General features: G+C 40.1%; 1 protein-coding gene and 1 long non-coding RNA gene across 3 annotated transcripts in view; one reads left to right on the top strand and one right to left on the bottom strand.

Annotated features, from left to right (window-relative positions):
- LOC116631064 overlaps positions 1-18,422 on the bottom strand; it is a 63,366-nt gene that overhangs the window by 35,798 nt on the left and 9,146 nt on the right. The gene's annotated exons all lie outside the window — the stretch shown is intronic.
- Positions 868-17,354, top strand: STEAP2 (STEAP2 metalloreductase). Of its 2 annotated transcripts, none has more exons than XM_032402221.1 (5): positions 868-1,041; positions 7,091-7,615; positions 10,338-10,865; positions 13,276-13,440; positions 15,462-17,354. In XM_032402221.1, exons 2-5 carry the CDS (start codon positions 7,124-7,126, stop codon positions 15,747-15,749), a joined length of 1,473 nt encoding a protein of 490 aa, XP_032258112.1. In that variant the 5' UTR covers positions 868-1,041; positions 7,091-7,123; the 3' UTR covers positions 15,750-17,354. The 2 variants fall into 2 exon arrangements, with proteins under 2 accessions (XP_032258112.1, XP_032258114.1); XM_032402223.1 differs by lacking the exon at positions 868-1,041 and adding an exon at positions 1,065-1,322.

The raw sequence follows: 18,422 nt of genomic DNA, 5'->3' as shown, positions 1-18,422 counted from the left end.
TAAAGCTCAGAGATCCCCTGGGCATTCAAGGCCATTGTGGCCCTGAGAGTGAAGTGGCTTTCCCAGGAACAAGTTCTCCTGACTCCCGGTCTAGCCCTCTGTTCCCCAACTCCGGAGCTAGCTTGGCACCGGCTACAGTGAAGGTCAAAGTCAACAGACTAATCTGCAGTCCGCCGGCTGTGAGGATCCTTCTATCTGAGGGAGTTTTAAAATATGGTTCATGAAAGGGCATTTCTAAACATTTTATTACAAAGACACAATCCAGACAAAAGATGGTTTGGGTGCGTAGAGGTGAGGAAAAGAACACGTAGAGGAAAAAAAAGCGCAGTTTCTTGGAGACTTGTCAGGAGCTGAGAGTATGGAAGAGGGATCGGGGAGGGGGTGGGGCACGGCGTAATAAAAAGCCAAGTGTAGAGTGGAAAGGCGACTACGCAGCACAAAAGCAGTGGAGTAGAGAAGTGGGCTTGATTTTTCTAGAGCTGCTTCAAAAGGAACCACGGGGGAGCCTTGCGGAGACTGAAGGCGGGGTGCGGGGCGCAGGCAAGCGGCGAATACTCCGCAGCTCCCAGGCCGGGGAATACTCAAAGCTGGGGCGAAGCAGCCGAGCTCCCCGCGGCACTGCTTGCCCGGGTCGGCACTCACGGTCCTCCCCCAGCTCTCTCTGGGCCCCCCCCCGGACCCCTCCGAGCTCCCGGGCGCCGCACCGCTCCCCACCTCCACCCGCGCGGCCCTCCGGTCGGCGTTCCCGGGCCCGCTCGGCGCTCGGCGCCCTCCCCGCGCGCAGCCCCTAGCGGCGCGTCACTGCGAGGCCGGCCTCCGCGCGCCTCCCTCCTCCTCCTCCTCCTCCTCTCCCGCAATACGCGAGCCAGCTTGGGGAGGCGGGGAAGCAGCCGGAGCTCGACAGCCGCGGCAGCCACTCTGCAGCCGCCCGACGGAGGCGCGGTCCCTAGGCCCTGGTGCCCGGGCGGGCCCCTGGGGGAGTGGGCGCCGCGCCCGGAGAGCCGCCAGGCTCGCCCCAGCCCCGCGTGGGGGGGCGCAGAGGTGAGCGGGTCGGGGAGGAGCGCGAGACCAGGTGGTGGCGGCGGGGTTGAGGGTCAAGATGCAGTCGTCGCCACACGCTGCCTGGGTCCTCCCCGGATTCCGCGCCCTCTGCGGGCGTCCGTCCTCATCTCCAGGCACCGGGAGGTGGGGAGTGGGAAGGCGGGGGAAGGGTGTCTGTTCCACCGATTGCGCCTTCTACTCCTCCTGGTCTTCCGCGAGCTCCCCAGAAAGTCCTGAGGCTGGGCCCGGGAGAAAGGAGGCCAGGAGAGACACCGTCCCAGGTAGGATGTGCCCCACAGGAAAAGGACGGGCAGGTTACCTTCGCCTTCCTGATAGTCTAGCTACTACTTTGGGTTCAGGCGGCGCATCTCACAGAATATCATGCAGCGCTGCTTTGCGAAAAAGTATTTCTAGTAGTCATTTTGTTTATTGGCCAATTATGCGACCCTGGTGTGTTAAGGCCATTATGTGTTAGGAGGTAATTGGCCTCTTCTTTGAAGTGTCCTAAATTATCTTTGAGCCCCGTGTTCAGCCACAGCCAAAACTTGTTGAAAATTATGCCCTAAAAATCTTGCTCTTAAAATAGAGCAGAGAGATAAAATTTTGTCCAGAGATTTCCGTTTATTATCTTCCCCACCCCTTGGAGAAGGATTGGTGTCAGTTTTTACTCCTCAGGCAGTTCGTTTTTTAGATGGAAAAACTTATTCCGGGCCATGGTTAATTATCACTCATCGCTGTGGTGGGTGAAATTGGGAGAAGTAGAATTTGAACTCCTGCCCCTTCCCCCACCCTCAGGATTAAGACTGAGTCCTAGTAACAGCCCCACTCCTGGGGACCCTTAAAATTCTCTCCAAAACACCTCCTCCAGGCCTCCCTGCCCGGCCCCACCCCCCACACAGTCTTTCCACTTTTATTATTTCTTGGTTGTGTTGATCTCCTCTGTTTATTTTTTTTCTTTTGGTGAGTCTGTATTTTTTTACCTTGCATCTCTCCCTCTCTTATTTCCAAGCTTAAAAGCTATTTACAGAAGAACAATACCCATCCTAGATATTTTGCAGGCTATTTAGAAATGGTTTGCAGTTTCTTTCACTTAGCTAGTCAGTCTTTTTTTGGGGGGGGGTTGAGACAGTATAAACAATGATAAATTGAGCTAATTGTACAAAAAAGAAATGAAAAGCTGTATTCAAGCCACTTTTTGTTTTACTGGTGACATGGGAAATATACTTGTAGTGAATGAGCGTAATTATATTTTAATACTGAAAATGTAGCACAGATGAAGGCAAATACAATTTTAAAGAAAGGATCATAAATGAGTAAGAAAGGTGAGAAAGAGGGTACCTCAGAAGTTGGAAAGAGTAGGACTGCAGTTTCCAAAAAGGACACAATCAGGACATGAGGAGAGGCGTTTATTCAGTGCTCAGCCAGTAACCATGACATTGACATATCACTTACTTTGGCCTGCCATGTCTTGATCAGCAAAGAGAGGGATCTTACCTATAGACCTATTACATGTCTTTTGGTCCTCACATTTTTTTTGATACATTCAACAACAAAGAATATTTATTGCATTCTTATTTACAGGGCTGATTCAGTGTCTGGTGGGGACCCACATCCTGGTTCATAGACTATCATCTTGCTGTCCTCACTTGGGAGAAAGAGAGAAAGAGCTCTCTAAGGTCTATTTTATAAGGGCACTAATTCCATTCAAGAGAGTTCCACCCTCATGACCTAATCGCCTTCCAAAGTCCACACTTTCTAATACTTTCCATTGGGAGTTAGGATTTCAGTATAAGAATTCAAGGTGGCAGGCAGCAGGGGGTGGGGATGGGAACACAAGCATTTAGTCCTTAACAAGAGTTGATCTTTTTAAGCAAGTGACCATAACTATATGCTGTGGAATCTAGGGTGGGTAAAGAGAAACCAGGAGGAGGCTGATGGAGAGTGAGAAAAGAGTGGATCAGTGCATCAGCTTTCTTCAGCTGACTTGAATTATCACTGCAACTCTTTGACTAAGATTATTGGAAGGCTCCGAGATGGTGTTTGGAGATGTCAGAAAGTGAATGACTGAGTGGGGTGGAGCAGAGATTCATTGTTTTTGATGAATGACTGATGTAAACAAGAGGCCATGAGGTTGAACGCCTTATCCATTTGAATGAAGACATCCTGGAGAAGGATGACAACTGTTGGTTGGCCCAGAGAGGAAGACTGTGTGTGTAAGACTATGTTTGTCAAAGTCACTAGTGATAGAGTAAGCTAGAAGTCTGTAGAGGACAACAGTGCTTAGAGGGAGGTGTTACGAGGTGCCACGAGCCTCGAAGGAGCTGAGTGTCTGTAGGAAAGGAGAAGAAAGGTTCAGATGTGGCCTTGCAAAGTCAAAAATACACCTACCCCATCCTCGTGGCTCTGGGGGATTACAGTTTCTTGATAACCTATCTAAATCATCAGGTTGTAGATGTCATCCAGATCTCTGAGGACAAATTAATGCCCTAGATGTTTATATGTGAAACAAATTAGGTTCTATTTATATAGCATAACAGCTGCCATTCAGCCAGAGGAATGTCAAGGAAACCCTTCTAAACAAAATCTTAGGAGGCCACATAGCTGAGTATAATCCAGTTCTTTGACCCTGATGATTTAATACTTGAAGTATTAAATGCAAACAGCAGGTCAAATGGCCATTCAAGAAAACTGTGACCTTGAAATTTCAAGGAACCCATGTGCTACTTAAATACACTTTTAAATCAAGCTCATAAAGTTGAAGTGTCACAGTGTTAAATATAAAGTGATATTACTATTATTATATAGCTTTAAGACTTGGAAACAAAAGGGTTTTAGTATTGGACTGCAGGCGTCAAGTACAACCTCTTTGTTTCCCATGTAACAGAGGAAATAGACTCAGAAAACAAGATTTCAGAAGCCTCAGCCTGTCCTTCCTCCTCAATACCTCAAAAACAAAACTTTCCCTCAATGCCATAGTCTTCTCAATTCTTTCGTCTGTATTACCTGGGAATAGCATTAAATGAAAAGGTAGAGAGACTCTGGGGCCTTGCTAGTCAAAGTGTGGCCCATGAATCACTAGGACCAGGGGCATCACCTGAGAGCTTGGGAGAAACAGCATCTTGAGCCTCACGCCAGACGTAGAGAATCAGAATGTGCATTTTAACAAGATCTCATATTCACATGGAAATTTGGTAGGCAGCATTCTAGAGCAAGTCAGTCCACTTTGAAACCCATCCACTCCAATCAGCAGGGCCTCTGATGCTTGGAGAGCTGGAGTCCCTTGTCAGACAGAAAGAAAAGATACCATTGCTGGACCATTCTGGGATGTTATGACCATTCTGAATGTTATGAAACAACGGGAACAAAGTATGCTGTGCAGTGGGATGACACATTTTAAGGAGTGGTACTGACCTTTCCAGAAAGCGGAGAAAGGGATATTGCAAAATAATGAGTGGTCCTTCTGACACTGCTTCTGCCAGAGGAGGAGAGGGGGCGGGGCAGCACACATGTTCCTCAGCTTCCCGCATTCGGGGCAACTGTTACTCTCTGGCTAGTGTTATTTTTCATTATTACAAACAACAATGCAAAAATGAGCATAAATGAGGATCAAAATGCCACATTTGTTATTTCCAAATACCAAACTAAATATTGGCTTGAATCCTGAATCGTTTAGTAGAGTTGTTTTCAAACGTGGCCACGTTAGAACACCCGATGATCTTAAAAAAAAAAATCCTGATGCCCAAGCTGGACTCCAGAGCAATTAAACACAAATCTGGGTGGAGGTGACTAGGTATCACTGTGTTTTAAAGCTCCTTGGGTCATTGCAGTGTGCAGCTAGAGCTGAGAACCACTGCTTTAGTAGCTCTGAGACTACAATTCTGCCTCTCCACTTACTCAAGTGATGGGATCCTCTGTGACTCCCAGAGCACCAGGCAGAGTCAGCAAGCCTCACGCTCTTGCTTGTGTGTTTGAAAGCCAATGGGGCAATTTGGGAGATGCCACAATCTCTACTCAGAAGAACTCGGGACTGGGATATAGGCAGGACACTTGGGTTCCTATGTGTGAGTCTAGTAACTCTTTTCCCCCTTAGGCAACATATATGATTAGGGGTACGTTGGCCAGGTTACCTTGGATCGTTGAATGAAATGAGGACTGATTTAATGACTTCTGGTTCCTTTAACTCCTCTTGATTCCTAAGATAGCCAATGATCTCTCCAAGAGGATGTTGATGTTTTGTATTACTCCGGCGCCTCTGACCTCTGCCTGGCCTTCTGAGTGCATGGGGAACAGATAATTACCACCCCTTCTATCTTGAAAAGTGTGAAATGAAACGTGTAATAGATTCAAAAATAGTGCGTTTTCTCCTTTCCCAGGATCTGAGTTAGACATTAAGATCACTAGCTAATGCTGAGGAGTGAACCACGGCCAGAGAAGGAGAATATACTAACCTGAGCACAACCATCACTGTTCCAGCTTGTCCCCCCACCCCCCCTAAAGAAAAAGCCCTTAAATTCTGTACCTGCACCAAAGTGACACGTGCCTTAGCTGGACTGCCTGGGTTCTAATCCTGGCTCCCCAACTTTCGCACTCATCACCTTGGACATATTAATTAATTACCTTCTGCTTGCCTCAGTTTCCTCATCTTCTAAATGGGATGACAATATTAGCACCTATCTCATAAAGCGGTCGTGGGGTTCAGTCTGTTAACACAAACAGCACAAACAGCTGGTACATAGAATGTGCTTTATGAGTATTAGGTAATATTGTTTTTCTAAAGATGAACTTACAGGTTTTTTGGAGTCATTGTGATCATTGTGATCCATTTGTAGGGTAAAAAGTTGAGTTTTTCTGTGTCTAGTCTAAATTCTAACTTTCGTAAAAAACCCCAAAACATGTTTTTTGAAGCATTCTACCTGTTCCTGTAAAGTCCATTAAATCCTCTGTGGTGACCCACATCTGCTGTAAGCATAAAAGAAATTGTACAATGGGGATGGAACGGAAGAGTATTTTTTGTTCAGATCCAACAGCAACACTGATTCATGGCCATCTGATGTGTTTTCTTGAGCAAGTTATTACAAATACCAACATTTCAGATGTTAGTCACTTAAGTAAAAGAGAATTTGACAGATTTTTTCAGGAAAAATAACTGCGTCGTATTCTATGAAGCCAACAAATAAAAGAGGAAGAAAAAGATTTCCTAAGTATTGTGTAATTTAAGACCATAAAAACATTGCTAATCCCATTTTCACTGGAAAACTTTCTCAAGAAATATCATTTCTTGAGAAATATCCCTTCTATCATGAATGATAGAAGTCAGTGGTATTTAATTAATCCTTTGTTATATTTTAAAGTCTGTTTTTCTTAAAATATTATTTAAATGCCAGGGAGGGGTTCATTTTTTATTAACTGGTTTATCTTACTGTCATTTAATAATAAGGTCACTCATTAGCTATTGAGGTATTAGGATAATTTATAGACTCCACCCCGAATGATTCTAGCCAGTTTTAAATAGGGTTTTTTTGTGGCTTTTCTGTCTTCTCTTGTCATGTATACCCTCACATGCTAGCACAGTCCCCGCCACCTCTAATGGCATTTCTGACTGGCTGCCTCTGATCTGGGTAATCACTTGGTAGAACTGTGTTTTTAAAAAAATTCTAGGCGAAAACTTCAGTCTCTTGCCTTTTGTGCTCTGCTTCTCGAAGAGAGGTCAGGAGCCCAGCAGCCGTTGGCACCAGCTTGTTGGAAAGGGAGACTGTCGGGCCTCACTCCCGACCTACCGCATCAGAATCTGCATTTTAACAAGATTCTCGGGTGATTCATGTGCACATGAAAATTTTAGAAGCCCCACTTTAGCATATCAACTTTGTGACGGTTCATTTTTCTACTCTGACATCCTTTGTTAGCTTACAAGTTATGTCTGGCTGGGTTCAAGGTTTTTATAGCTTGCCAAAATATTTTACCCCTAGAAATGAGGGGTGTTATTATAATGTCTGGAAGTGGATGAATGCTTGGTAATAGGTAATTGATGATTTTATTTTCTCTCCCCTAGGATTTCTCTGGTGATCTTGAAAGAGCCCGTATCATGGAATCGATCTCTATGATGGGAAGCCCTAAGAACCTTAGCGAAACTTTTTTGCCGAATGGCATAAATGGTATCAAAGAAGCAAGGAAGGTCACTGTGGGTGTAATTGGAAGTGGGGATTTTGCCAAATCGCTAACGATTCGACTTATTAGGTGTGGCTATCATGTGGTTATAGGAAGTAGAAATCCCAAGTTTGCTTCCGAATTTTTCCCTCATGTGGTTGATGTCACTCATCATGAAGATGCTCTCACAAAAACAAATATAATATTTGTTGCTATACATAGAGAACATTACACCTCCCTTTGGGACCTGAGACATCTGCTTGTGGGTAAAATCCTGATTGATGTGAGCAATAATATGAGGATAAACCAATACCCAGAATCCAATGCTGAATATTTGGCTTCATTATTCCCGGATTCCCTGATTGTCAAAGGCTTTAATGTTGTCTCGGCTTGGGCACTTCAGTTAGGACCTAAGGACGCCAGCCGGCAGGTATGTATTTTTTTTTTTATTTTTAAAATTTTAATTTCTTATTTAATTATTGAAGCATAGTTGACATACAGTGTTATATTAGTTTCAGGTATGTAAGATGGTGGTTCGACAATTCTGTACGTCACTCGGTGCTCACCACGAGAAGTGCGGTCACCATCTGTCACCGCACAACATTATTAAAGTACTATTGACTATGTTCCCTCTGCCGTACTTTTCATCTCTGTGGCTTACTTATAACTGGAAGTTTGTACTTCTTAATCCCCAATTTTATTGGTATTTATCTGGTATTTTGTATTCATATAGTGAAACAAATGTCATCCATTTAAAAACCACATTCTGACACTCTCCAATGATTATCATTTTGAAAACCGTGTATGAGCCCCTGAAAATTCATGTCCTGACCTTGTAAGGGTACATTTCTATCCCTATAAAATAATGTGGAAAGCTGAGAAAATTACTTGGACTTTCCTGTCATAACCAGCTAATTCAGGAAAGGGCAAAGTTGGCTGACGAATAATGGGACACATTGCATTGGGTCTCTCCTGGCTTCCTCAAAAATAGAAACAATAAGGAATATGTCTTTTTTCTACCTCTCTCTATCTCCCCAACTCTCCTCTCTCCCGCCCCCCCTCCCTCCTCCTTCCTGGCAGCTATTTCGTAACAGTATTCCATCTGTGTAAGAAACACTATTTAGTATGATCCTCAAGAAGAATGCTTTAGAAGAACCTTTTTATTTTATGAAGATTATTCGTAGAATTTAAAACAGTGCAGTTCGTTTTATTTAAAGTGTAGATTTTAATTTGTGTGGGGAGGTAGATTGGATTTCTTAGGTTCTTTTTTAGGGTATGGGTTCTATCTAGTTCAACTTGAGAATAAAGAAGATGGGGAGCTCCATCAATGCCTTTAGGGAACGAGAGCTTTTATAAGTAAACACATAAAATAATGCACCTTAAATATTTTTTAAAGGTGTAGTTATGCATTATAGGTGAGCATGATGATAAAGTACTTTCATTATTTTTGTTCATAAAGACAGTTCATGCCTTAGATTCAGTGTCTTAGAAAATGAATTCAAGTATTGTTATCACTGTGATAACCATTCACTTTCAAGCCTTTAATTTGGAAGACTAGTAAAAGATTATATACTTTCTAAATCCTTTTTTCTTTTGGATATCCATCAAAGTTTAGGAATGGATACATACCAAACAAACTAGGGATAAACCTAAATTTAATCCTTTGCCCATAATTGTGGTAATTTTAATTCTTTAACAACTACAAAAAATACAAACTACAAAAAATATGGAATTGAATTCAAAGTGAGCCACAGAAGTAGTTTCATTTGTATTCCATAGTCCTGCCTTTGTTATGAATGTTTGATTTATACATTTAGGTTTGTAAATTAAATGAATTTTAAATTTATTTCAATTTAAATGTTACAGTTTATAGGTTATATTTATAGTTAAATTTTATTACAGGGTTTGTTTTTTTTTTTTTACAAGAAATAAAAAAGGTCAGCATTGTCACAGCTGTAATAAATTAATTTAGAATGCTTTTCTTTATTTCTTTGGAATATGGGTATTCTTCCCCACTCCACTTTAGAAGTTCATGAAAATTTGTGTAATAATATAGACTTTGTTATTCATCTGGCAAACGTTAGGTAAGATTAATAATCCAAAGAGCTCTACATTGTCAGCATAATGCAGATTTTAGCATGCAAATATTTCAGTGTGGTCTGTTCCAGAGACCTTATATAAACATCTTCAGGGATATATTTAGGAATATGTTTTCCCCAAACGTTACCCAGAGACTTTATGGCAATATTTTTCGAGCCCTGAGTGAGTTGACCTACCCATAAGTAAGGGTGGCTCACTTCAGCAATGAATTTGTGCTCAACAAGTATTTGTTGAATTCTCAACTACAGTAATATTTCTAAGAGGTTTAGATAGTTTGAAAGTCCAACCTCACCCCCACCCGTCACTTCATTATATAGAAGTAACACCTTAATCTTAGATAATGGCAGTTGCTTTACCGTTTAAATTAAGCCTTATAATACCATTTTTTCCCCACACAGGTATAGTATCCTTATTTACAGATGAAAGAATTTCTTATTCTGATCAATGAAGCAATATAATAACTTGAGATTATTCATGGTTTTTTAGATAACTTGGTGAATCGGTTTCTAAGCCAAAGATAAATTTTACAAATAGTACAGCATTGTGACATAAGTTAGAGATTTTTAATTGCAAATTCAACCATCCAAAGTCCATGCCCATCTTCTCTCTTGCTGAATGTCTGTAAAGGACAGTGCTTGTAATCCCTCTACTAGACAGAATCACTGCAGTCTTAGAACAAGATATTGTCCTCGGAAGCCTGGGGAGCCCACCCTACCCTGAACTCCACCTAGACCTTACCTTGCCGCTACTGAACCACATGTTCTAGAAACCTTTCTTTCCTCCTCCTTCCTTCCCCTGCAGACGCCCCAATCCCAGTTTCCAGCAGGTTTTTCCTGCATTTTATTTTCATGTCATCACAGGTAGCAAGGACTTTGTTGTTTCTATGACACTGTTTTAACCTATTAATAAATAGATTAATATGTTAATAAATGCTTTATCTCAACTTTTTGCATCACTCGAGGTCATCACATGCTCCATACATGAAGTGGACCTTGTGAACGTCACCATTTTTATAAACAATAGTACTGATGAGTCTTTTGTTTTTGCCGCAGGTCTATATATGCAGCAACAATATTCAAGCTCGACAACAGGTTATTGAACTTGCCCGTCAGCTGAATTTCATTCCTGTTGACTTGGGATCATTATCATCAGCCAGGGAGATTGAAAATTTACCCCTGCGACTCTTTACTCTCTGGAGAGGGCCAGTGGTGGCCGCCATTAGCCTAGCCACGTTTTTCTTTCTTTATTCCTTCATCAGAGATGTGATACATCCATATGCTAGAAACCAGCAGAGTGATTTTTACAAGATTCCTATTGAGATTGTGAATAAAACCTTGCCCATAGTTGCCATTACTTTGCTGTCCCTGGTATACCTAGCAGGTCTCCTGGGAGCTGCTTATCAGCTTTATTACGGCACCAAGTATAGGAAATTTCCACCTTGGTTGGAGACCTGGTTACAGTGCAGAAAGCAGCTTGGATTACTAAGTTTTTTCTTCGCTTCGGTCCATGTTGCCTACAGCCTCTGCTTACCAATGAGAAGGTCAGAGCGGTACTTGTTTCTCAACATGGCTTATCAGCAGGTAGGGAACATGTTTGTTATTCCTCAGATACTAGTAAAATACCTTATCATTATAATCTGTAAAACGTGAGATTTAAAATAGTGTCAAATTTTACAGACCTTGTGATGGAAATTTTGGCATATTTAGGGAGGGGAAAGAATTTGTTCTTTATACAATGTTTCTGTATAAGAATTATGTGGCCGATTCAAAATCATTTAGGCTAAAAGCTGCTACTATACCTTTCTTTGAAGAATAAGAACAGAAATAAAGGGTTAGTAGGTTTTTTCATTCCCTTTTTTTTGTTATGACTGCAGTGATTGCTTTTAGCATTAAACAGTTATTTCAATGTTTAATTTGGCTGTGTTCTGTGAAATGATAAGGCAATTCTCAGTAAACATATGCGATAAAATTAGAACCACTGAAAATACAAAACAGAATAGGAAGCCAAGATCAGGAGGCATACATTTACAAGGCTTTTGTTATCAAAAAGAGGAGGAAATCACTCAGGTGAAGCTTTAGTTCCTCACGCGAACCTTTATAGCACTCAGCTCTGAACGAAAATCTCACAAAGCTTCATGCAAGGAGCTTGATGATGGAGCCGAGTGAGTTTCCTCAATGATTCCCATTCAGCAAATGTAACATGAGGGGTTTCACTGATGCTGTTTGATGTAGCATTTACCAGTGACAGCGAGGACACTGCACCAAAACAAATGGGAGCTTTTGCATTTCATAAGGAACCAAGGCATCATGATCCAAGTATGTAGCGCTTGGTACTTAGGCCTGTTTCAACAGTTTCAACCTAAAATAATGTGAAAAAAATTAGTAAATTGATGTTCTTTAAGCCATTGTCTCTCTAAAACCCTTCTTCTCTTAACTGAATACTAAGGCTTTGATAACTGCTCCACCAGCCCCCTCACCGGGCGTGGAGTTGTTTGCACAGATCTCAGCCCCTCATGGAGGCCGAGCCTGGACAACATCTTAAATTCTTCAAGCTCCTTCCGCCTCAGCCCTTACCCTCCCCCTCCCTGAGGCCCTCCTACTCTGCTCTACTTTCACTTTTTTCAATAGCGTTTACCACCTCCTGATACACTTTATGTTTTCCTTGTTTATTGTATGTACAATAAACTGCTTACCAGTGAGAAGGTCAGAGAGACACTTGTTTCTCAACATGACTTATCAGCAAGTAAGTTCATCGGAATGTACGTTCATGAGAGGAGGGACCTTTGTCTGCTTTGTTCACTGATAGATGCCTAATGCCTAGAACTGTGCCTGGCACCTAGTAAGGCGCTCACGAAGTCTATCTGTGGGACGAATGAATGAACTGGGAGGCCGGGTAGGTGCAGGTTGTAAGCTCTGGGTCTACCGAGGCATGTTGCTGTTCTGTATTGTTGTGTAGACATCAAACAAGATAATAAGAGCCTTTTTCCACAGAGGAGCTCTGTGGCTTTTTTCGGGATGTTGGTATGATTGTTCCAGAGGCCTAAGGCTCAGAACTAACTTTTCTTTTTTTTTTAAATTCCAAGTTTGTTTGGTTAACTGGAACTGGACAGAGTTAAACTGTGTTAAGTTAGAATCTGTTATCCATGAATAGATACTTATTTAAATCAAAGCTTTAGCCCAGGGAGTCCAACCTTTGATTTATACTCTAATTATATTGTTTACATGTCAACAGACAATTCTGAAAGTAGTCCCTATAGAGAATACCACACATTCAGAGTTAATCAAGTCTGACTTGATTATATATGTATTATCAATGTAAGGAAAAGACATTTGGAAAAGTACTATAGAGGAATGAGGCAATAGGACAGTTGGAAAAGTATAGCAGTGAGGCAATTCAAGAGAATAAATATTTGCGTTCAGTCTCACTTTATCCATAGGGAAATCTCAGCTTCCTGAGGAAAAGAAAGTAAGAAAAAAGAAATAAATTACATACAAATATTCTTCAAGTGAGAAAAAGAGATACATAATTTAGAAATTCTCTTCCTGGATTCTAAGTTGATCTAAAGCCAGGATGTACCCAAAATAGTCAACCGAGTTTAAACCAACTTAGAAAAGTACCTCAAAACTAAGTCTAACTGCCAGTACTTTTCTTATGTCACCTTGGAACCAACCACTTGGCATTCCTGGTCTTGGGACTCCAGACTCCCTGTAACTGTGATGTATGACAGTGTAGGTGGCAGATTTACCCACCCCCTCGCATGTATGCAAGGAAAGAGAGACTCTTAGTCCTCCTTTTATTTAACTCTCCCTTCTCTTTTCCCCACACCTGGCACAATACCATCCGGTAATAGGTTCTCCATCCCAGTCTGTTAAATTGAAAAAATACAGCTTAAATATGTCTATATATGATGTATTCTTATGCCAAGAGTGAACTGTGCTGAATCTGTGAATATTCTGCCAAATAGAGGAAATTCACATTTACTCTCATTAGGTTCATGCAAATATTGAAAACTCTTGGAACGAGGAAGAAGTTTGGAGAATTGAAATGTATATCTCCTTTGGCATAATGAGCCTTGGCTTACTGTCCCTCCTGGCAGTCACCTCTATCCCATCAGTGAGCAATGCTTTAAACTGGAGGGAATTCAGTTTTATTCAGGTACGTGGGTTTTTTTGGTGAGAGGTTGGGCGGCATAGAATTTAAGTGTTAAGTACAGTTTAATTTTAAATATGCTTTTTTTTAAAAGAATGCCTTTGGGGCTGCATTTATGTATCTAGCTCAAGGAACAAAAATTGCTGGAAGCCAGCCTAGGACCATTCTGGTTTAACAAGCAAAAGACCAGTACAGGATTCTACTAGAAGACTTTGATAGCACTGCCTACTGTGTTATGGATAAAGTTTGTTTTAAAAAGAAAAAAAATGAAGGTGGGGGATGGGTAAGCTTAGATCAAGTTCAGTGCCAAAAGTCAGTTTGTTACTTGACCAATGAGTGAAGAATTTCTTTATGTTTTGAGTCACTCTGATCCGTCTAGAAAAATCTCATTAATTTGAATTCAAGTGGGGAGGTCAGTCTGAATATTGTAAAAGAAATGTGTGTGTAAACACACAGACACAAATAGTGGCAAATTAGGTAACTGGGCTGATGGATTGCAACAAGCAACCACCCTTATGAATCTTGTTCGTATATGTATTTCGTGTATTAGTTGTATATATGTGTCTATGAGTATATACAAAAGGGTTTCAAAACAGCTCTGTGTTCTTTAATAAACATTCACCTTCTCCAGTAAGTTACTTAATAAATGTACATATTTATAAAATATGTAACTCAAATTTAGACCCCACCTATATTATCACAAAGTCAGTATTGGTTGTATCCAAATAGTTTATAGCACAATATGTGGGTGACTCTCACTTGGTGGTACACTCAATTCTGTTTTGTTTTGTTTGTCTATGTGCTTGAGCTTTTTTTTTTTTTTTTTTTTTTTTTCCCCTAATTGATTTTTTTTTTTTTTTTTTTTTTTTTTCCCCCCAAGTCATCTAAAGAGCTCATTCAAGTTAAGGGCATCTCCCTATCTGAATTCATTTTTCCTTTTTGAAGGAAAGAAAACATAAATACTTTTCCGACTGTCAGTTTAATCACACCTGAATAGAGATAGAAGGCCCTCTGATAAAAGGTGTTAGATGGGTGCAAGTGATCATTAAATTGAGATGAGTAGCTGCAAAACAGAACAGCTTTCTGCTAGAGAGTTGATCCTTTCCCAGTGAAGTTAGACATTACATCATTAGACTGATGTAATGTTACAGAGACCATTTCTCAAAGTAAGCAATCAAACGTAGTAATTTAGGGAGCCCAGAATGCTGATCTTTTAGATTTTCACCTATGAACCGCTTAATGGAAGTACTCTTAATAATTTCATTTAATGTGGTCAATAAAACCACATGTTTGAAATGTTATTCATATTACATGCTAATACTATAAGATTTTTCATATTTACCTCCAGCTAGTATATATATGTGGGGCAGGGTGTGGGGGGAGTGTATACCCATGAGAATGCTTTTCAGCACTTAATTTTATTATATATGTATATATATATGTGAATATATATACATATATATACATATTTTTTAATACACATAACTGGTGGAAATGTGGATAACCTTTGTAAAGAAGTTTTGCAGTTTTCATCAGTACTCTTAAGGAAAACCCAGATGTTTTGACCAGTAATCCCCCTATTAGAAATAAGTTCTAAGGAAATAAACCAAAATACAGAAAAGGGCTTATAGGGGAGGAAAGTTGGAAACAGTAAATGATCAACAAAAAAGGAATGACTAAGTAATTTATAACACATCCATTCAATAGAATATTATATAGCATTTGAGTCATGTTTTCATATTTAATGACATGAGGAAAAGGTTCTTGATATAATAATCAGTATTAAACTATATGCAGTGTGGCTTTATTTGTATAAAATAAGATGTGCAAACACATAAATAAATATATATGAAATTTATGGAAATATTAAAATTGTTTAATTCAGTAGAGAACAAAGAGTAGCTCAATAATTTAAGATAAAATAGTTTTAGCACACTGTAAGTATGGTGTAGCTGGACAGGTTAATTTATGAGTTTGAATAATTTGTTCCTTATTCTCTGTTTCTTTTTCTTCCTCCTCTACCCAAGTCTACACTTGGATATGTCGCTCTGCTCATAAGTACTTTCCATGTTTTAATTTATGGATGGAAACGAGCTTTTGAAGAAGAGTACTACCGGTTTTACACCCCACCAAACTTCGTTCTTGCTCTTGTTTTGCCCTCAATTGTAATTCTGGGTAAGATCATTTTACTCCTTCCATGTGTAAGCCGAAAGCTAAAGAGAATTAAAAAAGGTTGGGAAAAGAGCCAATTTCTAGAAGAAGGTATTGGAGGAGCAGTCCCTCATCTCTCACCGGAGAGGGTTACAGTAATGTGATGATAAATGGTGCTCATTGATGCCATGTAGAGTTCCACCCATGCCATCGTTTTTATGACTTTCTTTATGTCATTTGCAAGTGCACTGTCAAATTGATGTGGGCTGAAATCTGTCCAGTAAGATCTCAACCAAATTAGTGGTAGGAGTTTCTTGAAATTAATTTTCACAGACGTCATATTTTGGCAATATGAATTTTTGTTGTCAACTTGTCCATTTTGTTTTGCACAACCATAACACTCCTGTTATTTTAACAAACTGTATTCCATAATCAGGCAAAGATATTTCTGGTTAGTAATATAGATACAACATAATGTTAAAAAAAAACCAGAATTTTAAGTTTTAGTATAATTTAATGGATATGTTGTTTTTTTTTTTTCTGAAGCTTACCTAAGGTTTTCATTGTTATCCAGCTCAAGAAATAGAAATGCATAATCACACATTAACTTTAAGAAAGGTCACATTACATTAGCATCTAGGTAAGGGTAAATGGTAACATTCCTATATTTTTCTCATAAGATCGATTTTGAAGAATGTAATTAATTGTATGAACCAGTGTGATCTGTGAACAAACACAAATTTAAAAAAAAAACAAATCGAATCTGAAATTATATTTGAAACGCAATGGAGACATGAAATACATACTGATAATATGTACCTCATGAAAGATTTTATTCCTTATCTTGTTACAGAGCAGTTTCATTTGCCTGTTATTATGTTGGTTAGGGAGAAGACCATGATATTTGGCTTCCAAAAGTGATTTTTCTAATATGGTACCAAGCCTGGGAATCTTACAGTTGTTTCCACTTAGAGGGAAGGTGTGAAGTTTACCCACCAACAGTTGCTTGTCAGCTGATCTACGTTGTTGCACGTTCGTCAGACCCCACTTTTATCTGCTATAAGATTTTACTGACGTTCACTGAGGGATGGTAACATGCCAGGCACTGTTCTAAGCACTTTACTTATATTATCCCATGTTGATATTTACAACAAGTCCACCACAGAGGTAGTTACTATCCTCGTTTTACGTATGAGAAAACAGAAGGTTAGAAGAGTAATTTGCCCAAGGTCATGCAGAGCCAGCATTCAAGTCGAGGCAGTCCGATTTCAGAGGCTCCAGTTTTAACCGCCAGGCTGATGGTCCCTGCTCCGTCCCCATGCGTTACCATGATGCCAATCTGGATGCTTCCTCTTTGGTCAGCAAAGGCATTGACGTTCTTTACAGTGTGTTGTGGGTATCAAAAATTTATGAAAATATTACAGTCATATATTTATGATTGCTTGTGGGATAAACTACAGTTCCTTACCTTGCAAGAGGATCTTGCCTGGGACATGACCTTGGAGACCCATGGCGGTCCAATACGATTCCCTATGCAGTGAGGGACTCCAGGAGAGATAGGACCATAGCAGTTTTAATGAATGGCTGAGGTCCTACAGAATCTTTAAAAATCCCTGTAGAGTTTTTTCTCTTTCAGAGAAGTCCTCCTGCCTGTTCAACCGTTCAGTAGGGACCAGTTTGCAAGCATTAAGGATATTAAGAAAAGTGGTTAGGGGCGCCTGGGTGGCTCAGTCGTTAAGCGTCTGCCTTCTGCTCAGGTCATGATCCCAGGGTCCTGGGATCGAGCCCCACATCGGGCTCCCTGCTCCGCGGGAGGCCTGCTTCTCCCTGTCCCACTTGCCCTGCTTGTGTTCCCTCTCTCACTGCGTCTCTCGTCAAATAAATAAATAAAATATTTTTTTTTAAAAAAAGAAAAGTGGTTAATTATAAATCTACTCTAGAGATATAATAATCATACATATTATTCATAAAATTTTTTAGTGCTGACATTCCACATTAAAACTGCATTTTGTTCAAACCTTGATTAGAATGCCCAACATTTTTTTCCCATTTGTTCTTTCCTTATTAAACTAGAAAGTTGCAGATAAGATACAAGTATGCATTATGTAATTATATATCCTGAAATTATAACTTTTCTAAACTTACCCACTGAGGTACTACTGAATGCAGCCAAAATAAAAGGAGTTTTGGTGTGGGGGCAGAGGGAGAGAATCTTAAGCTGGGTGCACACCCAGGGGCCCAATGGGGGGCTTGATCTCACGACCTGAGCCAAGATCAGGAGTCGGACACTTAACCAAGTGAGCCACCCAGGCATCCACAGAAGGAGTTTTATTTAGTGGAAGCTACCTTTCCCACCATTGGCTCTTTCCCTACTGCTGCACCCTGTCAATTTGGTAAATCACTCATGATTCTCTGGTGTTCTCTTCTTGGTGAATTTAAGTATCTTGTACTTCTTAATTGAGCTCTCCATTTTCTTTATTTTAATTCTGTTCTTTCCCTCTTGATAATCACTTACTTGCTAGTTCTTAGTAGGAATTCAGTTGGGTGATAACTTTTAAAGGGAAATACCCATAAACTGTTGTAGGGCATTACTGAAATTAACAGCATATTTTCAATATTTGCTCCTCAAGTTTCACTCTCAAGACCATGCTTTCACCAGTTAATGTAAAAATACAATGAAATATTCTTAAAAGTTAGATGACTATTGAATTATATTGTTGCATGTGTATATTAAGTAGCCAATAATATAAATAACATTATCACTACTACAGATAAATGGGGCCTTTGAAAATGTGAAAATAAAAACAAAATTTATGAAAATGTATATAGGATGTAGC

The sequence above is a fragment of the Phoca vitulina genome, unplaced genomic scaffold, assembly GCF_004348235.1.
Source record: "Phoca vitulina isolate PV1807 unplaced genomic scaffold, GSC_HSeal_1.0 scaffold4, whole genome shotgun sequence".
In the NCBI taxonomy this organism is placed as follows: domain Eukaryota; kingdom Metazoa; phylum Chordata; class Mammalia; order Carnivora; family Phocidae; genus Phoca; species Phoca vitulina.
The sequence above is the reverse complement of the archived record's forward strand: the minus strand, read 5'-3'. Positions and strand labels throughout refer to the sequence as shown.

Bases quoted from the DNA above. Each gene is read 5' to 3' on its own strand.
- STEAP2 (XM_032402221.1), top strand. From the start codon at position 7,124: ATGGAATCGATCTCTATGATGGGAAGCCCTAAGAACCTTAGCGAAACT. The intron at 10,866-13,275 runs GTAGGGAACATG...TACTCTCATTAG, and splicing joins TCAACATGGCTTATCAGCAG to GTTCATGCAAATATTGAAAA. The intron at 13,441-15,461 runs GTACGTGGGTTT...CCTCTACCCAAG, and splicing joins GGGAATTCAGTTTTATTCAG to TCTACACTTGGATATGTCGC.